Source organism: Amblyraja radiata, chromosome X, assembly GCF_010909765.2.
Source record: "Amblyraja radiata isolate CabotCenter1 chromosome X, sAmbRad1.1.pri, whole genome shotgun sequence".
Lineage (NCBI taxonomy): Eukaryota > Metazoa > Chordata > Chondrichthyes > Rajiformes > Rajidae > Amblyraja > Amblyraja radiata.
In genome coordinates this window covers 4053494-4078743 of record NC_045999.1, presented here as the reverse complement: position 1 = coordinate 4078743, position 25250 = coordinate 4053494, and the positions used below count along the sequence as shown (strand labels likewise).

The 25250-nt window shown below is 47.4% G+C and overlaps 1 protein-coding gene across 1 annotated transcript in view; it reads left to right on the top strand.

The window, feature by feature from the left end:
* Positions 1 to 1576: 1576 nt before the first annotated feature.
* LOC116968242 (collagen and calcium-binding EGF domain-containing protein 1-like) overlaps positions 1577 to 25250 on the top strand; it is a 93826-nt gene continuing 70152 nt past the window's right edge. Inside the window, exons 1-2 of the mRNA XM_033014924.1 lie at positions 1577 to 1739; positions 2809 to 2889. Of these exons, the coding sequence (XP_032870815.1) occupies positions 1645 to 1739; positions 2809 to 2889 (176 nt within the window). The 5' untranslated portion in view covers positions 1577 to 1644. The remainder of the gene's footprint in view (positions 1740 to 2808; positions 2890 to 25250) is intronic.

Genomic DNA, 25250 nt, shown 5'->3' with positions numbered 1-25250 from the left:
GAGAGTAATTTAATGAGAATTACGTCAAGAGAATCTATAAACTGTGGACTCTCCAGCTCCATGTAAAGAAAAACTCACAGTGTAAAACTGCCTGCATAACATGTGCATATATGTTTTGTTGAAAATATTTTAAAATAAGAATATTATTATGCTTTATATGGAACTCTCACGACCATAGGTCTCCTATGATCGTGAGAGGTCACTCGCGGCATGTCGCCAGGGGGTCGCCTGTATGGTCTTGAGAGGTCTCCTATGGTCCTGAGAGGTCTCCAAAGAGTCGTAGCGTCTTTCTGGTCGTCGCTGAATTTTCAACATGTTGAACATTTTTGGAGACCTATCACGGGTGCCGGCAGTCGCCTGTAAAGGTCACGTGAGTGGGACAGGCCCTTTCGAGTAGGATGTGGGGGGATGGGAGGAGGGGGGTGGATAGGGTACGCTGGTCGGTGTGTGGTGGAAGGGAAGGGATGGGAAGGGGGGAAACTGCTGGGATTGTGTTGGAAGAGTAGTGGGGTGGTAGGGGTCCGCTGGCGGGGATGTGGTGGAATGTGAGGGGGGGGGGGGGGGTGGAAGATAAGTGCTTGGAGGAGTTTGAAGGAGTGTTGTGGTGAGGGGGAGGGGGTATTTTGGAGGAGCTACGCTGGTCCGAGCTTGCTGGATGTTCTGGTTGGTGCGAGGAACATTCAAGATAGACACAAAAAGCTGGAGAAACTCCGCGGGTCAGGGAGAAAGGGAATGGGTGATGTTTTGGGTCGAGACACTTGTCAATTCCAAGGCTCGACAACAACTGTCCCCTGAGGTGGGAGGAGGGAGTGAGGAAAAGAGAGAGGGAGAGGGAGAGAGGGAGGGAGAGGGAGAGAGGAGGGAGAGGGAGAGGGAGAGAGGAGGGAGAGGGGGAGAGAGAGAGGGAGAGGGAGAGTGGAGGGAGAGAGGGTGAGAGAAAGAGAGGGAGAGAGGGAGGAAGAGAGAGGGAGTGAAGGAGAGAAGGAGAGAGGGAGGGTGAGAGAAAGAGGGAGAGAGGCAGGGGGAGAGAGAGGGAGATAGGGAGGGAGAGAGAGAGGGAGGGAGAGAAGGAGAGAGGGAAGGAGAAGAGAGAGAAGAGAAGGAGAGAGGAGAGGAGAGGAGGAGAAGAGAGAGGAGAGGGAGAGGGAGAGAGGAGAGAGGAGGAAGAGGGGGAGAGAGAGAGGAGAGAGGAGAGGGAGGGAGAGAGATGGAGAGAGAGGGAGAGAGGGAGAGAGGGAGGGAGAGAGAGGGAGAGAAGGAGGAAGGAGAAGGAGGAGCGGGAGTGAGAAGAGGGAGGGAGAGAAGAGGGAGAGAGAAACGAGAGAGGGAGGAGAAGGAGAGGAGAGAGAGAGAGAGGAGCTATTGGAGAGGAGAAGGAAGAGAGGAGGATGGGATGACAGAAGGAAGGGAAGAAGGACAGCTAAGTAAGGGCCCGCAGGCCCCGATGGAATCCGCGCTGACACAGCAGTTACACTGACTGAGTAAACACATCGCTGAATTACCACTACCCTACCATCCCTCCCTCCCCTCCTCCCTCCCTCCCTCCCTCCCTCCCTCCCTCCCTCCCTCCCCCTCCGTCTCCCACTCCCTCCCTCCCCAGCCGAAGCAACCCAAGAGGAAATCAGAAATTTCACAACCGGAGACATGACTCGCAGGAACGCGGTGGCGATGGTGTTCGCGTTAACCCTGGTGTCATCCGTTCGCTTGCCTTCGTGTGTGGTGGGGGCAGAGGCGGAGAGGTAAGGGTTAAACGTTATCCCCCCACGACCACTGTTTGTAGTCGGTGCAAGGGGACACACACACACTCACACACACTCACATACGCGCGGCTCTTTAAACTGGGCGCCGCTTGGAGCGCGTAAAAGACCTTGACATACACACACTCACACACACACACACACACACACACACACACACACACACACACACACACACACACACACACACACACTCACACACACTCACACACACACACTCACTCACTCACTCACTCACTCACTCACTCACTCACTCCCCGACCCTTCCCGTTGCTCTGCAACCCGGCTGCTCCCCAACCCATTCCCCCAGTTCAACGGGCGGGTCACTTTACAGCGCGGATCACTTTTACTCCAAGATTTCTCTCCCAAATCGTGTCAAAGACGAGGATGTTACTGGGAAGGGAAAGCTCCCAAAACCATGTGGGGAAAAAAATCTGCGCCGATTTAACGAATTGCTCATCCACTGTTTTTTTTGCATAGGTAGACAAAAATGCTGGAGAAACTCAGCGGGACAGGCAGCATCTCTGGAGAGAAGGAATGGGCGACGTTTCAGGTCACTCGTTCCTTCTCTCCAGAGATACCCCAGTTTGAGGATAAGGGGGAAGTCTTTTAGGACCGAGATGAGAATTTTTTGTTTCACACAGAGAGTGGTGAATCTGTGGAATTCTCTGCCACAGAGGGGAGATTAAGAGGGATATTTAAGAGGGTTAGATGTGGCCCTTGTGGCTAAAGGGATCAGGGGGTATGGAGAGAAGGCAGGTACAGGATACTGAGTTGGATGATCAGCCATGATCATATTGAATGGCGGTGCAGGCTCGAAGGGCCGAATGGCCTACTCCTGCACCTATTGTCTATGTTTCTATGTTTCTATGCTGCCTGTCCTGCTGAGTTACTTCAGCTTTTTGTGGGTTTATTTTATCCTAGTTTAGTAGTCAGTCGCTTCGCCAGAATATCCGGCCACGCCACACATGGACTTGCGTGCGAGTGTATAGTGTTATTTTTTGGTTGACAGTCAATATGTGTCTTAAAGGCTTCACGTTGTTTCAATCAGGGAAGCTTGTTCCGAGAACCACGTCGCCACGCTGAAATATCCCTGTATCAAGGCATCCGGGGAGACCTCCACGTGTTTAAGGTAAGGGTGGTCTTGGCGTTAAGAATGAGTTTCCCCAGCGGGGTTAAGGTGGGGGAGAAACCGAAGATAGACACTGAATATTGGGGTAACTCAGCGGGACAGGCAGCATCTCTGGAGAGAAGGAATGGTTGACGTTTCGGATCGAGACCCTTCTTCAGACCCGACCCCAAAACAGGCTTTTACACAGAGTAAAGGGAAACCAAGAACCAGGGTCTGAAGAAGAGTCTCGACCCGAAACGTCACCAATTCCTTCTCTCCAGAGATGGCGCCTGTCCCTCTGAGTTCCTCCAGCTTTTTTGTGTCTATCTACCGTGAGATTTTGATGACCAATTTGTGAGTTAATATTATCAAAGACTCGACAGCTGACTTTCCCAGTCAACTTCACGATAATGCCACGAGGTCCCCTTCATTGAAGTGAAGATGAAGTCAAGTCTGAAGACGTCTCAACCCAAAACGTCACCCACTCCTTCTCTCCAGCGAAGCTGCCTGACCTGCTGAGTTACTCCAGCATTTTGTGCCTATCTTCGGGTTTAAACCAGCATCTGCACAGTTCCTTGCTACATTTTCGGATTAGGAAGAGGTTGCCTCCAAGAAGATTCACCAGCATTCTTGAAAGGATATTAGATAAAGCGAGTTCTTGAGATGGAAACATTTGAAAGGCCATAGAGATAATTGGGCATCACCTTCGAACAAAGACCAAGGTAACGATGGGTCGAGCCACTTCTCTCTGAGATATTTCCATTCTGAATGATGCTTCAAACCAAAGTACATAGGGTCAATGAGTCACAGAGTGTTACAGCATGGAAACAGGCCCTTCGGCCCAACGTGCCCACACCGGCCAGCATTCCCAGCTACACTATTCCCACCTGCATGCGTTTGGTCCATATCCCTACAAACCTGTCCTATCCATGAACCTGTTTCTTAAACGTTGGGATAGTCCCAGCCTCAATTACCTCCTCTGGCAGAATGTTCCATACACCCACCACCCTTTGTGTGAAGAAGTTACCCCTCAGATTCCTATTAGATCTTTTCTCCTTCACCTTAAGCCTATGTCCTCTGGTCCTCGATTCCCCTGCTCTGGGCAAGAGACTCTGTGCATCTACCCGATCTATTCCTCTCATGATTTTAGACACCTCAATAAGACGTAGACATTTCAAGTATGTAGACATTTCTTCTCGCACAGGGTAGAGAACCTCTGGAATTCTTAGCTCCAGAGGATTATGGAAGTTGGTTGATTGGAAGTATTTATATTGGCGGTAGATACATTTTGAACGATTGGAGAATTGGAGTCTCATAGAACTGACCTCAAAGTGGAATTGGGTCTTGGGGAGATCACCACGATCATATAGAATGGCGGGTTTGGCTTGAGGGGCCGAGTGGCCCACTCCTGCTCCTATAATTCTTGTGTAGGAAGGAACTGCAGATGCTAGATTACACCGAAGATAAACACAAAATGCTGGAGTAACTCAGCGGGGCAGGCAGCATCTCTGGAGAGAAGGAGTGAGTGACATTTCGGGTCGAGACCTTTCTTCAGAGTTCTTCTGATGCGAATATCATTAGGATAATTATTACTGATCTGAACAAACGGATTTCTGTCAGCACAGTAGTTGGACGGTCTGTTGCTGAGAGTTTGTGAAACCAATTTCCTCCACATTGAAACATCTGAATTCTCTAGACATTTCTATCCTGATGATTCCAGACCTTGCATATTGTAAGGATTGTTGCAAACATGCTGGAAGTATTAAATAGTCTTTTAAACAGGTGACTTGGAAACTGAGAGATAGTATTTTTAGAAAGAAGATGCAGAAAAAAGTCACATGTATATGGCTAGAAAGAATAATATGACATTTAAAAATATCAGTATAACAGGATGTACTGTTAGTAAGGAGATGAGGAGGGACTTCTGTAGACAGAAGGTTGTGAATCTGTGGAATTCATTGCCACAGACGGCAGTGGAGGCCAAGTTATTGGGTATTTTTAAAGTGGAGATTGACAGGTTTTTGATTCGTACGGGTGTCAAAGGTTACGGGGAGAAGGCAGGAGAATGGAGTTGAGAGGGGAAGTTAGATCAGCCATGATTGAATGGCGGAGTAGACTCAATGGGCCGAATGGCCTAATTCTGCTCCTATGTCGTATGAACCCAATATGAACTTGTGTGAACTTGTCCACACGCAAGATTAGAAGTTGTATAGCCACTTCTCGGCATCTGCATACAATGGTGTCTGTCTTGTCGCTTCTTGTGCGTGGTGGTGGAAAGACTGGTGGAAACAGGGGCTGCAACGTGAACGCTCTTTTCTCAACCCCAGCTTCAAAGTGAAAGGGGCAATGTTTAAAGGAACAAGTTTTTTTACACAGAGGGTGGTGAGTGTCTGGAATGTGCTGCCAGAGGTGGTGGTGGTGGCAGATACAGTATGACAGTGGCATTTAATAGACTTTTGCACAGACTCATAGAAACATAGAAAATAGGTGCAGGAGGAGGCCATTCGGTCCTTCGAGCCAGCACCGCCATTCACTGTGATCATGGCTGATCGTCCCCTTATCAATAACCCGTGCCTGCCTTCTCCCCATATCCCTTGACTCCACTTGCCCCTAGAGCTCTATCTAACTCTCTCTTAAATCCATCCAGTGATTTGGCCTCCACTGCCCTCTGTGGCAGGGAATTCCATAAATTCACTACTCTCTGGGTGAAAACTTTTTTTTCACCTCAGTCTTAAATGACCTCCCCTTTATTCTAAGACTGTGGCCCCTGGTTCTGGACTCGCCCAACATTGAGAACATTTTTCCACAAATTCACAACTCTCTGGGTCAAATCTTTTTTTTTTTCTTCTCGTGATTAGCAGTGAATGGAGGGAAATCGACTATGTACAGGTAGATAAGAGTTGGTCTTGGCATCGTGTTCAGCAGAGACTTTGTGGGCCGAAGGGCCTCTGCCTGTGCTGTACTGTGGCATTCTAGAGTGCAGTATCCAGCATGAAATCAGCTCTGATGCTGGAACTTTAGGAGTCAACAGTATACTCTGGGTGCTGGGTGTGGGCTGTTGAGGACATGTGCTTCTAATTTCTAAGTCAATGCCGAAGACATCATTAACAGTAAGAATGCTTGCAACAGGCTCTCAAGCCAATAGAAGTAACATTTACCAAGAATATCAAAAGACCACATCTGACTGGAAGCATGTAATGCATCTCATTCCGTGACTAATCACTGCAGCTCAGAAGAATGAGCTCAGAAGAGTGAGGCTTTCAGGGCTATGATCGCTATTAACAGGGAAGATGTCGTGAGACACTCTTCCTTCTGGCTGTGGAGACCAGGATTAGAGGCCATTGTGTCAGAATACAGGTTAACCGAGGCTGGCGATAAAGAGGCAATTCTTTCTGTGTAGGAAGGAACTGCAGATGCTGGTTTACAACAAAGATAGACACAGAATGCTGGAGTAACTCAGCGGGACAGGCAGCAGCATCTCTGGATAGAAGGAATGGGCGGTGATTCTTTATGTAAGGAATGTTGACCTTTGAGATTTTTCACCTCGACAACTTGGATGCCCAGTCACTGAGTACACTCACTGGGATTGGATTATTATCAAATTCCAAGAAACATAGAAACATAGAAATTAGGTGCAGGAGTAGGCCATTCGGCCCTTCGAGCCTGCACCGCCATTCAATATGATCATGGCTGATCATCCAACTCAGTATCCCGTACCTGCCTTCTCTCCATACCCTCTGATCCCCTTAGCCACAAGGGCCACATCTAACTCCCTCTTAAATATAGCCAATGAACTGGCCTCGACTACCCTCTGTGGCAGAGAGTTCCAGAGATTCACCACTCTCTGTGTGAAAAAAGTTCTTCTCATCTCGGTTTTAAAGGATTTCCCCCTTATCCTTAAGCTGTGACCCCTTGTCCTGGACTTCCCCAACATTGGGAGCAATCTTCCTGCATCTAGCCTGTCCAACCCCTTAAGAATTTTGTAAGTTTCTATAAGATCCCCTCTCAATCTCCTAAATTCTAGAGAGTATAAACCAAGTCTATCCAGTCTTTCTTCATAAGACAGTCCTGACATCCCAGGAATCAGTCTGGTGAACCTTCTCTGCACTCCCTCTATGGCAATAATGTCCTTCCTCAGATTTGGAGACCAAAACTGTACGCAATACTCCAGGTGTGGTCTCACCAAGACCCTGTACAACTGCAGTAGAACCTCCCTGCTCCTATACTCAAATCCTTTTGCTATGAAAGCTAACATACCATTCGCTTTCTTCACTGCCTGCTGCACCTGCATGCCTACTTTCAATGACTGGTGTACCATGACACCCAGGTCTCGCTGCATCTCCCCTTTTCCTAGTCGGCCACCATTTAGATAATAGAAAAGAACTCAGAGGATATGGAGATAAGGGTGGAAGAATGGATGAGATGCATTGCATGAGTGAACAGAGGTTTAATTCAAAGGGTCACAAGGATTACTCCTGCTTTTATTTGTTCAAGGTGGATATTTAGATTTTTATGGAGTCATGCCAGAGAATGATGCTGAGGTCAAGGATCAACCTCGGTCTATTGAACGAGAGAGTGGGCTTGTGAGGCCTAATGGTCTACCCTTCTGAAGAAGGGACCTGACCCAAACCATCACCGATCCATAGTCACCAGGGATGCTGCCTGACTCACTGAGTTACTCCAGCACATTATGTCTTTTTTTGTTGTTAACCAGCACCTGCAGTTCCTTGTTTCCACAATTTGTTCGTATGTTCTTCTTCTTGCAACCAACCACTTGCCCAATCTCAATGTTCAATTTGCAGTCATAATCAGTCTGAAATCTGATTATACTGGAACTGATTCTAATGGGATTAATGTACATGGGTGGTCGTCTATCAGCATAGGCCAAGAAGGGGGGAAATGACCCGTTTCTGAACTGCATCTCTCTTTGACAGGCTTCACAGGCCTAGAGGGATATGGGCCAAATGCAGGCAAGTGGGACTAGCATAGATGGGTCATATTGGGCGGTGTGGACAAGGGCCGAAGGGCCTGTTTCCATGCTGCATGACCACATGACTATAACTGGAGGAGTAACTAACTGTTGCTTTATCCACTTCTATACATTTCCACCTTTTGTTTGCATATAGGAGCGAACAAAGAAAGTGTGCTTCACTATTTTGCAAGACATGTCTGAGGCATCCCCCTTCACAAATTTATTTTGTTGATGAAATCAGAGCAATCACGACTTCATCTGCTATGATGCTGAAGATAGATATAGCCTGAAACAGCTTTGCAATAGAAGTCTTAACGGTGGCACAGCGGTAGAGTCACTGCCTTGCAGCACTTACAGCGCCAGAGACCCGGGTTCAATCCCGACTACAGGTGCTGTCTGTACGGAGTTTGTACCTTCTCCCCGTGACCATGTGGGTTTTCTCCGAGATCTTCAGTTTCCTCCCACACTCCAAAGACATACAGGTTTGTAGGTTAATTTGGTATAAATGTAAATTGTCCCTAGGGTGTGTAAGATAATAATAGACAATATTCAATAGACAATGGGTGCAGGAGGAGGCCATTCTGCCCTTCGAGCCAGCACCGCCATTCAATGTGATCATGGCTGATCATCCCCAATCAGTACCCCGTTCCTGCCTTCTCCCCCATATCCCCTGACTCTGCTATTTTTAAGAGCCCTATCTAGCTCTCTCTTGAAAGCATCCAGAGAACCTGCCTCCACCGCCCTCTGAGGCAGAGAATTCCACAGACTCACCACTCTCTGTGAGGAAAAGTGTTTCCTCATCTCCGTTCTAAATGGCTTACTCCTTAAGCCCCTGTCCCACTTAGGAAACCTGAACGGAAACCTCTGGAGACTTTGCGTCCCACCCAAGGTTTCCGTGCGGTTCCCGGAGGTTGCAGGTGGTAGCAGGTAGTGGAAGCAGGTAGGGAGACTGACAAAAACCTCCGGGAACCTCCGGGAACTGCACGGAAACCTTGGGTGGGGTGCAAAGTCTCCAGAGGTTTCAGTTCAGGTTTCCTAAGTGGGACAGGGGCATAATTCTTAAACTGTGGCCCCCGGTTCTGGACTCCCCCAACATCGGGAGCAGGATAGTGTCAATGTGCGGGGATCGGTGGTCGATGCGGACTTGGCGGGGTGAAGGGCTTGTAAATGTGCTGTATCTCTGAACTAAACTAAACTAAACTTAACAATCCACCTCACTGAAGCTCCGGTGAGAATCTCACAGAGCAGAGTTTCATGAGAATTTCAAAGGAATATCTTTAAGCTTTGAGGAAATCCTTGTAACAATGCCGAACGGTGTCACATAATCATCAGATCAAAGAACTAAAGTCCAACGGCACTGGAGCGCAAGGAAATCGCTTTGAATGTAATTCACTCTTTTATATACGATTAAATCCAAACAAATAAGTCGTGGGGAATTTAAGTTATTAAGGGAGTTGGGATGGAGAATCATAAACACCTCAGCTTTTGTGACATATGATATCTTGAAATATTTCTTAAGTGATTTACTGCCCTTTAATTCACTTCTACATGTTCATTGTACTCCACGGAATATAGTGTCTGTCATTCTTCTTTCTAACATAGACGGTGGATATTGGTAATGGGCTCGTTTGAGCCTGTTCTTTTATATATTGGCGGTATGCTTGAGTAGTAGATGCAGTCTGATTAGTTTCAAGATTCAAGATTCAAGAGAGTTTATTGTCATGTGTCCCTGATAGGACAATGAAATTCTTGCTTTGCTTCAGCACAACAGGACATAGTAGGCATTGACTACAAAACAGATCAGTGTGTCCATATACCATTATATAAATATATACACACATGAATAAACAAACTGATAAAGTGAAAATAACAGATAATGGGCTATTAATGCTCAGAGATTTGTCCGAGTCAGGTTTAATAGCCTGATGGCTGTGGGGAAGTAGCTATTCCTGAACCTGGACGTTGCAGTCTTCAGGCTCCTGTACCTACCTGAAGGTAGCGGGGAGTGTGTGGCCAGGATGGTGTGGGTCCTTGATGTTACTGCCAGCCTTTTTGAGGCAGCGACTGCGATAGATAGTTTGAGTGCATTGGGATAATTTGGGGTACAGCCTACCATTGTAGAGAACTAGCAAAACAGCGTTACTGACAAATTAATAACAAATTATATCTGTTTAAGGCTGAGTTTAACAAAGCAACTAAGTTGTTTTGCTAAACTCAGCCTTAAACAGATATAATCCAGGGAATTCCACTCTTGAAGGTGAATGTTGGTGAATCTGTGGAATTCATTGACACAGACGGCAGTGGAGGCCACGTCATTGGGTATTTTAAAGCAGAGATCGATAGGGGCTTGATTAAGGGTGTCAAAGAGAAGAATGGGGTTGAGAGGGAAAAATAGATCAGCCGTGATCGAATGGCGGAGTAGACTGAACGGGCCGAATGGCCTAATTCTGCTCCGATGTCTTATGGACTCTTATTACGAACCTATCTGACGAAACCTTAAATCCCTAACCAAGACTATGAGCTAAGCATGGAACCTATTGGAAAATGTCCTCACGTTGTGCTTGTATTGAGATCCAAGCTTGTTGGTTGCACTTCACAAGTCGGGTTCGGGGCCTGAATTGGAAGCTGTCTCCCATCCCCTGTCCGACGGCTTACAGAACGAGAATGCACAGAGTCTTTTTCTCAGGGTCAGGGAATCAAGAAACCAGAAGGCGCAGGTTGAAGGTGAGAGGGGATTAAGAACCTGAGGGGAACACATTCAGTGGTGGGTGGATGGAACAGGCTGCCAGAGGAGATAGACACAAAAAGCTAGAGTAAAGAGCCTGTCCCACTCACGCGACCTTGGCTCGCAAATCACGCGACCTCGTGGTCGCTTGAGGCGTACGGGCGCTGTATGGCCGTGCGGGGCCGGTCCCACTTAGAAGCGCGGAGTTGTACGGGGCTGGTCCCGACATCACGCGGGGCTCCAAAATTCTTGCAGTGACCGAAATCTTCACACGCCAACGGCCTGTCGGCACGCAGGCGCATTGCGGTCGTACGCAGCGTCTTGACGTCGTATGCAGTGTCTTGACAGCGTATGCCTAGCGCGTGGCGTTGCGTGATGACGTCACTGCCCGGCGTGGCTTTGCGTGATGACATCACTGCCCGACGCCGTGCGACGCCCAAATTCAGTCGGCCCGCCTCCTGCCCAGCTGATTGGTAAGCGTGACGTAAATGACGTCTAGCGCGAACTTCGCGTGAACTCCACTTCCGGTTGGTCGCGCCAAACGCACGCAATCGCACGCAAGTGGGACAGGCCCTTAACTCAGCGGGCCAGGCCAGAGGCGATAGTTGAGACAGGTACAATGACAACATTTAAAATTTATTTGTACAGGTACATGGAAAGGAAAAAGATTTAGAGATATCGGCCAAACGTGGGCAAATGGGATTAGTTTAGATGGGGCATCATGGCCAATCATTTCTGATACCTCAAACATTAATATTTCGTTCTACTCAGTAACTAAAACTGCACAATGATTAAACCGAAGGAAAATTATTTAATGCTGAATAATTGGTTATAAATCATAAAACGCTGCCTCGAATCGTCCGATTGGATTAACTTTGCGTGCAACTGTGATTGTGATGCTTGGTCCTTGTCAACGCTGCTAAAGCCAACAGCTGATGAAAACAGAACCAGACACACTATAAAATTATCAGTGAAGAATGTTAACATAAATAACCTTCATGTTCTATTTAATATCCAGTTCTGCTGAAAGCTTGGCTGCATTATAACAGTAAATGCATTTCTAAAAATACTTCACTGATTCCAGAATAGTTTTGGACAACTTACACCACCAGATATATCCAAGTTTATTTCTTGGTTTGATTTGCCTGTGAGGGATGGGATAATAACATTGTTAATGAAATGTGTAGGAAGGAACTGCAGATGCTGGTTTACACTGAAGATAGACAGAAAGTGCTGGAGTAACTCAACGGGACAGGCAGCATCTCGGGAGAGAATTAATGGGTGACGTTTCGGGTCGAGATCCTTCATCAGACTACATCAGTTACGTCCCGAAACGTTGCCTATTTCCTTCGCTCCATAGATGCTGCTGCACCCGCTGAGTTACTCCAGCACTTTAGTCTTCCTTCGATTTTCCAGCACCTGCAGTTCCTTCTTCAACACTTCTTCAGACTGTGACTGGCAGGCTGTGAAGAATCCCCCAATCAGTCATCAGATACTGTAGATGCAAGAAGGTTCTGCTGAACTAAAGGGGAGTAGCTGGAAGAACCTAACAGGTCAGGCAGCATCTGCGGAGGGAAATGGACAGTCTAGATAGATGAAGGGAATAGGAAGGGACTGCAGATGCTGGTTTAAACCGAAGATAGACACAAAAAGCCCGGAGTATCTCAGCGGGTCAGGCAGCACCTCTGGAGAAACGTCACTTAGTGCGTTACGGTGGCAATGCAGTAGAGTTGCTGCCTTACAGCGCTTGCAGCACTGGAGACCCGGGTTCGATCCTGACCAAGGGTGCTGTCTGTACAGACATGTTCTCCCCGTAACCGCTTACGTTTTCTCCAAGGTCTTCAGTTTCCTCCCGCACTCCAAAGATGTACAGGTTTGTAGGCTAATTGGCTTGGCATGAATGCAAAATTGCCCCTAGTGTGTGTGCAGGATAGTGTTAATGTGTGGGGATCGCTGGTCGGTGCGGACTCGGTGGGCCGGAGGGCCTGTTTCTGCACTGTATCTCTCCACTAAACTAAACTAAACTATTCCCTTTCTCCAGAGATGCTGCCTGGCCCGCTGAGTTACCCCAGCATTTTGTGTCTATCTTCGGTGCAAACCAGCATCTGCAGTTCCTTCCTACACATTATATTAACAATGTTACCCAATTAAAAAATTTAAATTACCAATTAAAAATGTCGACCCTCCATTTCCCCCAACAGATGCTGCCTGACCTGCTGAGTTGCTTTAGCTGCTCTTGTTGTTTTTGCTACGGATGCCAACATCTGCGATCTCTTGTATCCCCAAGGCTCTGTTGGCCTTGGTCGTGAGACAAGAATTCAGAACCCAATGGTTCAATCAGTGTTTTTTTATTGTCACATATGCACTGCCGAGCGAAATTCTTCTTTGCATAACTCACACCTGCACAGTCACCATATTATGTAGGAAAGAGCAGCAGACGCTGGTTTACACAAAAGGTTCAAAGGTTATTTTATTGATCACATACACCTAGGTGTAGTGAAATGCTTCTTGCCGTGCAGCACATAAAGAAAGAATACAGACATAACAGCAATAAAGACATTTAAACATAAAAACATCCCCCCACAATGGTTCCCATTATGAGGGAAGGCACAGAGTCCAGTCCCCATCCCATGTCCACCCATAGTCGGGCCTATTGAGGCCTCCACAGTTGCCTTTAAGGAGGCCCGATGTTCCAGGCCGTTCTCGCCGGATGATTGTACTCCGGCGTCGGGAGAATCCTCTCGGCGGCTTGGGAAACCTGGAACGGCCGCTTCCCTTACCGGAGACCGCGGCTTCCGAAGCCAACAAGGCCGCGCCGGTTGGAGTTCCACCACTGGCGATCTCATCGAGAGATCCCAGGCTCCCGATGTTTAAGTTCAGCGCCGCCACCCGCAGCTGGCCGCTCCTCAGACCCGCAGCTCCGCGATGTTTATCTCGGCGGTCCCAGCATACCGGAGCTCCAGCGCGGCGACCCGGGCAAGGCATCGCCCGCTCCGCTCCACGATAGCGCTCCAGCGCTGTGCCGCCACCGAAGCCGAGGTTCTGGGCGGTCCCCGACAGGAAACACCGCTCCAGGCCCGCTGGTAGGCCGCGAGGACGGGCCGAAACTGCAGCCCGGAGAAAAGCTGCCTCTCCGACCAGGTTTACACCCCAGCGGTATGAATATCCACTTCTCTAACTTCAAGTAACCCTTGCTTTCCCTCTCTCTCTCTCCACTAGTTTAGTTTAGTTTAGAGATACAGCACAAAAAACAGGCTCTTCGGCCCACCGAGTCCGCTCCGACCAGCGATCCCCGCACACTAACACTACCCTGCACACACACACACACAAACTAGGGGCAATTTACAATTATATCAAGGCAATTTGCCTACAAACCTGCACGTCTTTGGAATGTGGGGAGGAAACCGAAGATCTCGGAGAAAACCCACATGGGTCACGGGGAGAACGTACAAACTCCACACAGACAGCACCTGTAATCCGGGTGGAACCTGGGTCTCTGGCGCTGTAAGGCAGCAAGTCTACATCTGCACTAATGTTAAAACATAACTTGGACTGAGAGATAGCAATGCATTTCAGAATATATTCTATTTGCTTGCAGAATATGAAGGGTGCTGGCGAATTCAATATTTACTGTTGGGGACTCATTGCACACACCGGGTCAGTGGGGGAATAGCCTGAAAATAGTCAGCGACTCCTGAAATTACATGGCCTGGGATTTCACTGGCAAAGAGACACACTGGCCACAGCCTTGAAAGACACCTCCATACTCAGCCATGATCATATTGAATGGCTCGAAGGGTTGAATGGCCTACTCTTGCACCTATTGTCTATTGTCTATGAGCAATAAGGTTGCCAAACCAGGCCGTGACGCAACAAGTCTATAAACTCTCCACTGTTTACTGTTTGGTATGTCGATGAATACTCTCCCGAATCTCCTGCGGAGATTCGGGAGAGTATTCAACGACATACCAAATCTTCGAGGAAGTAGAGGCTTGGATGGGCCCCAACCGATCACCTCAATACCAAACCCTAGATGTCAAGCTGTATATCCCTCATGTCTGCATGAAACATAGAAAATAGGTGCAGGAGTAGGCCATTCGGCCCTTCGAGCCTGCACCGCCATTCAATATGATCATGGCTGACCATCCAGCTCAGTATCCTGTACCTGCCTTCCCTCCATACCCCCAGATCCCTTTAGCCACAAGGGCCACATCTAACTCCCTCTTAAATATAGCCAATGAACTGGCCTCAACCTCCACAGATTCTCAACTCTCTGGGTGAAATAGTTTTTCCACATCTCAGTCCTAAATGGCCCAACTCTTATTCTTAAACTGTGACCCCCTGGTTCTGGACTCCCCAAACACCAGGAACATTTTTCTGCATCTAGCCTGTCCAATCCTTTAAGAATTTTAAATGTTTCTGTAAGATCCCCTCACATCTAAATTCCAGTGAATATAAGCCCAGTCGACCCATTCTTTCATCATATGTCAGTCCCGCCATCCCGGGAATTAACCTGGGAGGTTTTTCAAAGGGAGAAGGCAGAGAGGGGTGGGAGGGATGTGAAAACATGGGTGGGTCATTTAAAATTGTGATCCTGCAGAACTGAGTTCGATCCTGACTACAGGTGCTGTCTGTACGGATTTTGTACATTCTCCCTGGGTTTTGTCAGGGTTCCTCCCACACTCCAGAGGCGTACAGGTTAATTGGCTTTGGTAGAAATTGTAATGGTTGTGTGTGGGATAGTGCTAGTGTGCAGGGTCAGCATGGACTCGATGGGCTGAAGGGCCTGTTTCAGCGCTGTATTTCTAAAGTAAAGTCTAAAATACTAGGGAGTTCTTAGTATGAAAAATGTGATTACTCTTCATTACAACACTTGGAAGTAATCAGTGCAGGAAGTGGGAGTTAACAGACATGATCGCATGTGTAGGAAGGATGGTTTAAACCAAAGATAGACACAAAATGCTGGAGTAACATTGGATCTTAGGTCCTGCTGAGGCAGATCAGTCTGAGGGAAGAATGAAAAAACTCCTTGATTTGATTCCTTCATTTGGGAGTTTGCAAAGCAAATGTGAAGAATATTATCATTCAGAAAGTAGGTTTAACCTGGAGAAAATTCATGGCGTCAGGAGGCCACATTGGGGACCATCAGACCAATTTTTGAAGCTAGTCTGAAGTCGGGTCTCGACCCGAAGCGTCGCCCATTCCTTCTCTCCAGAGATGCTGCCTGTCCCGCTGAGTTACTCCAGCATTTTGTGTCTATCTTCGGTTTAAACCAACATCTTGCAGTTCCTTCCTGGACAGGCCAATTAGTGAGGCAGATTCAAGGAGGTCAATTATTCAAGAGGGGATTAGGGAAGAGGATTAAGATTCTGGGAATGAATGCGAGACATGATGACAACTCGAGATTGGAGGTGGTGCCTTTTTCCACCACTCACTACATAATGGTGACTGCAAGTAGTCCCAGACTGTCCCACTCCACTCTGTAAATGTGACAGGGCACCTCTGGTCATGGTTCACCCTTGTCAGCCTTAAAGCACATTTTGTATTCTTGGCTTGGAGTCAGTGAGTCGTAAATTCAAACAATAATCCAGCGTTTGAGTGCGGATAAATTGTTAAACTGAGGTCACTGCACTGATGAGACAGATCATGAGCAAGACTCGAAATTGTGATTTGAAGGGAATTCCTCAATCAACATCACCACAACACTCATAGTTCGCGTGGGCAGCTTACACCCCAGCGGTATGAATATCGACTTCTCTAACTTCAAGTAACCCTTGCTCTCCCTCTCCATCCCTCCCCCTTCCCAGTTCTCTGACCAGTCTGACTGTCCCCTTAATTAAATCTTATGTCTGTATGCTTCATTGTCACCTTCTCCAAGTTAACAAAGAGCTATTCGACATTTTACTTGATCATCATCCCCTTTGATGTCTTGTTCTCACACCTTACACTTCCTTGTCTCTGTGTCTCCCTCTCTCTTGACTCTCAGTCAGACCACGTAGATTTTCTCCGAGATCTTCGGTTTCCTCCCACACTCCAACGACATACGGGTATGTAGGTTTAAGAAGGAACTGCAGATGGTGGAAAATCGACGGTAGACAAAAATGCTGGAGAAACTCAGCGGGTGAGGCAGCATCTATGGAGCGAAGGAAATGGGCAACGTTTCGGGGCAAAACCCTTCTTCAGGTTAATTGGCTTGGTATTAATGTAAAATTGTCCCTAGTGTGTGTGTAGTAGTAAACACTGCCCAGTTCATCATCGGCTCTGACCTCCCCACCATCGAGGAGATCTATCGCAGTCGCTGCCTCAAAAAGGCTGGCAGCATCATCAAGGACCCACACCTTCCTGGCCACACACTCATCTCCCCGCTACCTTCAGGTAGAAGATACAGGAGCCTGAAATCTGCAACATCCAGGTTCAGGAATAGCTACTTCCCCACAGCCATCAGGCTATTAAACTCAACTCAAACAAAACTCTGAACATTAATAGCCCTTTATCTGTTTATTTCCACTTTATCTGTTTTATTTATTCATGTGTGTATATATTTATACAATGGTATATGGACACACTGATCTGTTCTGTATTCATGCCTACTATGTTCTGTTGTGCTGAAGCAAAGCAAGAGTTTCATTGTCCTATCTGGGACGCATGACAATATACTCTCTTGAATCTTAGAAATATAGAAATTAGGTGCAGGAGTAGGCCATTCGGCCCTTCGAGCCTGCACCGCCATTCAATATGATCATGGCTGATCATCCAACTCAGTATCCCGTACCTGCCTTCTCTCCATACCCTCTGATCCCCTTAGCCACAAGGGCCACATCTAACTCCCTCTTAAATATAGCCAATGAACTGGCCTCGACTACCCTCTGTGGCAGAGAGTTCCAGAGATTCACCACTCTCTGTGTGAAAAAAGTTATTCTCATCTCGGTTTTAAAGGATTTCCCCCTAAACCTTAAGCTGTGACCCCTTGTCCTGGACTTCCCCAACATCGGGAGCAATCTTCCTGCATCTAGCCTGTCCAACCCCTTAAGAATGTTGTAAGTTTCTATAAGATCCCCTCTCAATCTCCTAAATTCTAGAGAGTATAAACCAAGTCTATCCAGTCTTTCTTCATAAGACAGTCCTGACATCCCAGGAATCAGTCTGGTGAACCTTCTCTGCACTCCCTCTATGGCAATAATGTCCTTCCTCAGATTTGGAGACCAAAACTGTACGCAATACTCCAGGTGTGGTCTCACCAAGACCCTGTACAACTGCAGTAGAACCTCCCTGCTCCTATACTCAAATCCTTTTGCTATGAAAGCTAACATACCATTCGCTTTCTTCACTGCCTGCTGCACCTGCATGCCCACTTTCAATGACTGGTGTACCATGACACCCAGGTCTCGCTGCATCTCCCCTTTTCCTAGTCGGCCACCATTTAGATATTGGAATTTCCGCGCTGTATCTCTAAACTATACTGAATTAAAATTCATGGAGGAACAGAGGTAGACAGAGTGCATGAGCAAGGACTTGTGAAATGAGATCTAGATGCAAATAGTGATTGCTCTTCATCACTTAGAGGTAATTGTACCAGACGGAACGGTGACAGGTACAATTGCATCTTGAATCTTTTAGTTCTTTAGAGTCGAGATACTGCATGAAAACAGGCCCTTCAGCTCACCGAGTCCACACCGACCATAGATCTCCTGTTCACACTAGTCCAGTGTTGTCCCACTTTCTCATCCACTCCCTACACGCGAGGGGAAATTTACAGAGGACAATTAACCCGCAAACCCGCACGTCTTTGGGATGCCGTAGGAAACCAGGGCACCTGGAGGAAACCCTCGTGGTCGCAGGGAGGACGTGCAAACTCCACAGCGACAGCGCCGGAGGCCAGGATCGAACCTGGGTCTCTGGTGCTGTGAGGCAGCGGATCTACCAGCTGCGCCACCTTGCTACCCTTGCTGGGACAATGTAAAGACGACATTAACATACGAGACCGAGCAAACTGAGCGGGGAATAGGAAAGTACTGTTTAATATTGACGCCAATGTTCGACGGAACGGCATGGGGGCGGAAATCTACTGCTCGGGAATTATGTGGAATTTTTAACATTACACAGATGTCCAAAATGTTGAAATTTTCTGTATCTGATGGAACAAACTTTCAAGGGAAAATACACTATGAACATTTCCTTGGAATAACAATGTGAAATGACCTTGTTCATCTGTAATAGATCATGTTATTTGCCATCTGCGCCGTAATCGGAACCATTGCTTATGGATCTCTCTCAATAGAAAAACTCTGCACAATCTGTTCGGTGTAATCATTGAGATATATAACAGATTTTATTTTGATGTTGTATGACTTTTGCATTGTATGCATCAACTTTGGGATAACATAGGCAAGGGTAGAGAAAGATGCAGAACCAATACCTTTTTTTTTTTGCACTGTTATTGTAGTTATTAATGTATTGAATATTTCTTGTTTATTATATATTATCTCTATGTATTGTGTCTACGGCCCTGCTATGGTGCTTTTAGTTTAGCTTAGAGATCCAGCGATGAAACTGGCCCTTTGGCCCACCGAGTCCGCACCGACCAGCGATCCCTGCACACTAACATTATCTGCACACGCTAGAGGCAAAAGTGCTGGAGAAACTCAGCGGGTGCGGCAGCATCTATGGAGCGAAGGAAATAGGCAACGTTTCGGGACGAAACCCTTCTTCAGACATGTTGCATGTACACAAATGGGTAAAAGGTTGAGAGTTAAGCGGTAAATTAAATAGCAAGGCGTGGTAGGATGAGTAGTTTAGTTTAGTTTAGTTTAGAGATACATTTTGTTTAGAGACATAGGCCCTTCGGCCCATCGAGTCCATACTGGCCAGCGAGCCCCACACACTAACGCTATCACTAACACACTAAATTCTTAAGGGGTTGGACAGGCTAGATGCAGGAAGATTGTTCCCGATGTTGGGGAAGTCCAGAACTAGGGGTCACAGTTTAAGGATAAGGGGGAAATCTTTTAGGACCGAGATGTGAAAAACATTTTTCACACAGAGAGTGGTGAATCTCTGGAATTCTCTGCCACAGAGGGTAGTTGAGGCCACAGTTCATTGGCTGGATTTAAGAGGGAGTTAGATGTGGCCCTTGTGGCTAATGGGGATCAGGGGGTATGGAGAGAAGGCAGGGATGGGATACTGAGTTGGATGATCAGCCATGATCATATTGCTCGAAGGGCTGAATGGCCTACTCCTGCACCTATTTTCTATGTTTCTATGGTTCTATCCTACACTTGTAGGATAATACAATTGTGCCATGTTAATTAACCTACAAACCAGGATGTTTTTGGAGTGTGGGAGGAAACCAGAGATCCCGGAGAAAACTCACGAACAGGTCACGAGGAGAACGAACAAACTCCGTACAGACAGCGCCTGTGGTCAGGATCGAACCTGGGTCGACTGGCGCTTTAAGGCAGCAACTCTACCGTGCCGCCCTTAGTGAATCTAGCCTCATACGCTGTAAGATTCATTGATATGATTCTATGAAGCTATAAAGACAAACGAGGAAATAAGTGATCGAGTGCTGGTTAAAATAGCGCAGGACTCATAAATGCCACTGGATAACTGTTGAATCTTCGGTTCATTTACGAGCTAATCATCCGTGGGATTTAAGAGGTATGGTAGCATTGTGATGGTTTTATTGTGTGATTGTTAGCATCATCGCCAGACAGAGACCCAGGCGATGAATACAGAAACAAGCATTCAACTCCAAGTCCAGCAAGTCTGGGGAATTCAATGAATCTGGAGTTAAAACATTTCCATCAGTAATGGCAACCAAATTAGCACAGTCATAAAAAAGCCAGACCGGTTCGCTGATGTCCTTCCTGCAGGGAAATCTACCGGTGTGGGAAGGAACTGCAGACGCTGGTTTAAACCGAAGATAGACACAAAATGCTGGAGTAACTCGTTCAAGAAGGAACTGCAGATGCTGGATAATCGAAGGAAGACAAAAATGCTGGAGGAACTCAGCGGGTGCGGCAGCATCTATGGAGCGAAGGAAATAGGCAACATTTCGGGTCGAAACCCTTAAGGGTTTCGACCCGAAATGTTTACTATTTCCTTCAGGGTTTCAACCCGAAATATTGCCTATTTCCTTCGCTCCATAGATGCTGCCGCACCCACTGAGTTTCTCCAGCACTTTTATCTATGCTGGAGTAACTCAACGGGACAGGCAGCAGGTTTGTTCAAAAGGGAACTGCAGATGCTGGAATATCGAAGGTACACAAAATTCCTGGGGAAACTCAGCGGGTGCAGCAGCATCTATGGAGCGAAGGAAATAGGCGATGTTTCGGGCCGAAACCCTTCTTCAGACTGAACCCTTCTTCCACTGCAGTAACTCAGTGGGACGGGCAGCATCTCTGGAGAGAAGGAATGGGTGACGTTTTAGTTCGAGACCCTTCTTCTGACTGACACGAAAAGTCACCCATTCCTTCTCTCCAGAGATGCTGCCTGTCCCACTGAGTTACTGCAGTGGAATTCATTGCCTCAGAAGGCTGTGGAGGCCAGGGCAGTGGATTTTTTTTTGAGGCTGAGATTGATAGATTCTTGATTAGTACGGGTGTCTGGGGTTATGGGGAGAAGGCAGGAGAATGTGGTTGAGAGGGAAAGATAGGTCAACCATGATTGAATGGCGGAGTATTCAACTGATGGGCCGAATGGCCTAATTCTACTCCAGAACGTACAAAGTTATGACTCGGTGGGCAAAAGGGCCTGTTTCCATGCTGTTTCTTTGTACAGCCCTGCCAACCATGAAGGCATGGTCTATTGACACCTCTGGAGCAGCCAATAATACTGCAGAAAAAGATAGATACAAAGAGCTGGAGTAACTAATCATGCCCCTGTCCCACTTAGGAAACCTGAACGGAAACCTCTGGAGACTTTGCGCCCCACCCAAGGTTTCCGTGCGGTTCCCGGAGGTTGCAGGTGGTTGCCGGAGGTTGCAGGTGGTGGAAGCAGGTAGGGAGACTGACAAAAACCTCCGGGAACCGCACGGAAACCTTGGGTGGGGGCGCAAAGTCTCCAGAGGTTTCCGCTCAGGTTTCCTAAGTGGGACAGGGGCATTAGCGGGACTGGCAGCATCTCTGGAAAGAAGGAATGGGTGACGTTTCGGGAAGAGCACACTGTTGTTGCTCAGGGCCTGGTTTCCCAATCAGATTACAGGCAAACAAAAGCATCCAGACCAATAATGATTCCCACTGAATGATGACTGGTGTTTTTATGCGTTTGACAATGTAATTTCTTTGGAAAATGATGTTACAGGCCTAATCAGTCCCCGAGACTTAAAAGCATTAACAGAGGATTGTAGCCGTTATCTGATTGTCACGACACAGAGTGCTTCAGGGTGGTCGAGAATAGGACGCTCACAGGCTCGATGATCTGCCTGATAGATCAGATGACAGCAGCGGAGATGTGCTGAAACACAATGATACAATCAAATGTTCCAAGTAGCAGCTGGGTGACTGAACAGCGTAGAGGAGACTGGGGTTAAAATTTAGAAGGAGCATAGAGCGGGGAAGATCTCATTTTTACTTTTAACTCTGCGGGACAGGCGGCATCTCTGGAGAGAAGGAACGGGTGACGTTTAGGGTCGAGACCCTTCTTCAGACTGAGAGTCAGGGGAGCCTTGCAAGGTAAAGCCAGTAGAGAGCAAACAAAGATAGGCCGAGGGTCCCTGATGAGGTAGATGGTTCAGGACTGCTCTCTGGTTGTGGTAGGATGGTTTAGTTGACTGGGAAGAAACTGCCCTTGAATCTGGAGGTGTGTGTTTTCTCTCCCCCTCTCCCCCCCTCCCCTCTCCCTCTCCCTCCTCTCCTCCTCTCCCTCTCGCCCCCCTCCCTCTCCTTCTCCTCCTCCTCTCCCTCTCCCTCTCCCACCTCATCTCCTCTCCCTCTCGCTCTCCCTCTCCCTCTCCCTCTCCCTCTCCCTCTCCCTCTCCCTCTCTCTCTCCCTCTCCCTCTCCCTCTCCCTCTCCCTCTCCCCTCTCCCTCTCCCTCTCCCTCCCTCTCCCTCTCCCTCTCCCTCTCCCTCTCCCTCTCCCTCTCCCTCTCCCTCTCCCTCTCCCTCTCCCTCTCCCTCTCCCTCTCCCTCTCCCTCTCCCTCTCCCTCAACCTCTCCCACTCTCCCTCTCCACCTCACTCTCTCTCACCTTCTCCCTCTCCCTCTCCCTCTCCCTCTCCCTCTCCCTCAACAACCTCTTCAATAAAATCTAGCAGTAGGAAGAACCTTTATCTAAAAGTGAATCTTGAGGGACCAGGGGTTCTAATGCTCTGCAAATGTCCCACACTTTAAATAGGATGAAAAATGTAAGGAAACAACCTTTCCATGTTAGTTTTTGCTTATTGAATCGTTGCATGCTTGTTTAAATATAATATTTGAAAAGTATTATTTTTAACTACATCTGGGACCATGTATCTTAGCTGACTGGGACATTCTTTGTGAGTTCCCAATGGGATTTTTGTTCACTCATTCTCTGCACAGCCACATTTCTGTGGCCACCCAGGCAAAGAGGATGCAAGGACATTGACTCGTAGAGATTTGAGGACTCTTTCGGGGGTCATCTTGCCTTGCTCTTAACAAGAGGTGGGGTGACCCGGCACTGAGCTATAGGCAGAGGTTGAGCAGGTGAGGTCTCTATTCCCCAGAGCACAGGAGGATGAGGGGTGATCTTATAGAGGTGTACAAATCCCTGAGAGGAATAGATCGGGTAGACGCACAAAATCTATTGCCCAGAGTAGGTGAATCGAGAACCAAAGAACATAGGCTTAAAGTGAGGGGGGGGGGGAAGATTGAGGGGGTAACATTTTTACACAAAAGGCGGTGGGGTTATGGAACAAGCTGCCGGAGGAGATAGTTGAGGCAGGGACCATTGGAAACTTTTTGACATGTACATGGATGGGACAAGTTTAGATGGATATGGGTCAAACACAAACAGGTGGGACTAGTGTAGGTTTAGAGTGAAGGGGGAATGATTTAATAGGAACTTGAGGGGTAACCTTTTTACACAAAGCGTGGTGGGTGTATGGAACGAGCTGCCGGAGGAGGGGACTATCGCAAGGTTTAAGAACGTTGATGACAGCAATGAGGAGGTATGAAATCATGGATAGGTTTGAAAGAAGGGTCAAAATCTTACCGTTGATATGATACTTTACCTTGAGGTGGCGGCAGTTTAGGGAATGAAGGATGGGCTATATTTTTCTACTGTAAGTATCTCCCACTAACTCTTGCGACTTGGAAATGACTTCAGGAGCTGAAGCACTAAAATCTGCAAGGCAACAGGGGAGCCATTACTGAACGCCAGCACTGATTTGTTCAATAATAATTCTGAATGTTTATATTCTCATGTGCATAATTAAAGTGTAACCCTGTCGATTGGAATAAATCAGAAATTTAGGTTGTCATCTCTGCTGAATTAGCTTCTGTCTTGCCATACGTTGATAAAATGACTTTACTATAAGAGTCGTGCGTGAATGATTGGATTTTTAATGGACAGGATTTGTTTCAGTAATCGGAATTACTTTCTCAACTCTAGTGAGTGCACGAGGCTACTCTGTTCAACTTCCTGTGGGAAAACCAACTAATGCTCGACACTTCTGAAAAAAAAACCACAAGCTACCCACTGGCAACAAACTCCCTTGCTGGATTTAGAGTTAGATCCACTGTAGCTCTTAGGGCTAAAGGAATCACGGGATAAAGGGCAAATGTAGGAACATAGAAACATAGAAACAAAGAAAATAGGTGCAGGAGGCCATTCGGCCGGCACCGCCATTCATTGTGGTCATGGCTGATCGTCCCCAATCAATAACCCGTGCCTGCCTTCTCCCCATATCCCTTGATTCCACTAGCCCCTAGAGCTCTATCTAACTCTCTCTTAAACCCATCCAGTGATTTGGCCTCCGCTGCCCTCTGTGGCAGGGAATTCCACAAATTCACAACTCTCTGGGTGAAAAAGTTTTTTCTCACCTCAGTCTTAAATGGCCTCCCCTTTACTCTAAGAACGGGGTACTGATTTTATTGATACCACATCAGTCTGAAGAAGGGTTTCGGCTCGAAACATTGCCTATTTCCTTCGCTCCATAGATGCTGCCTCACCCGCTGAGTTTCTCCAGCACTTTTGTCTACCTACTGATTTTAGATGATCAGCCATGATCATATTGAATGGCGGTGCTGGCTCGAAGGGCCGAATGGCCTACTCCTGCACCTATTTTTCTATGTTTCTATGATTAATTCTGACATCTACTTTACATATATACGTGCCCAGATGGGCAGTATGGAGGTGTTAGCATGTTGTAAGCAAATGGATCCAAAGTGCTGGAGTAACTCAGCAGGTTAGGCAGCATCTGTGGAGAACGTGGATAGATGACGTTGTGGGTCCTGACCCGTCTTCAGACTGATTGTCGTGGGGGAGGAGGGTGAGGGAGAAAGAAGAAAGTTTGAGGTGAGAGGCAAGACAAGGCGTGGCAGATATAGAGATATAGAGATACAGCGCGGAAACAGGCCCTTCGGTCCACCGAGTCCGTGCCGACCAGCGTTCCCGTTCACTAGCACTATACAACACACGAGGGCCTATTTACATCTTTCGAGTGTGGAAGAAAACCGGAGCACCCGGGGAAAACCCGTGCAGTCACGGGGAGAACGTACTAAACT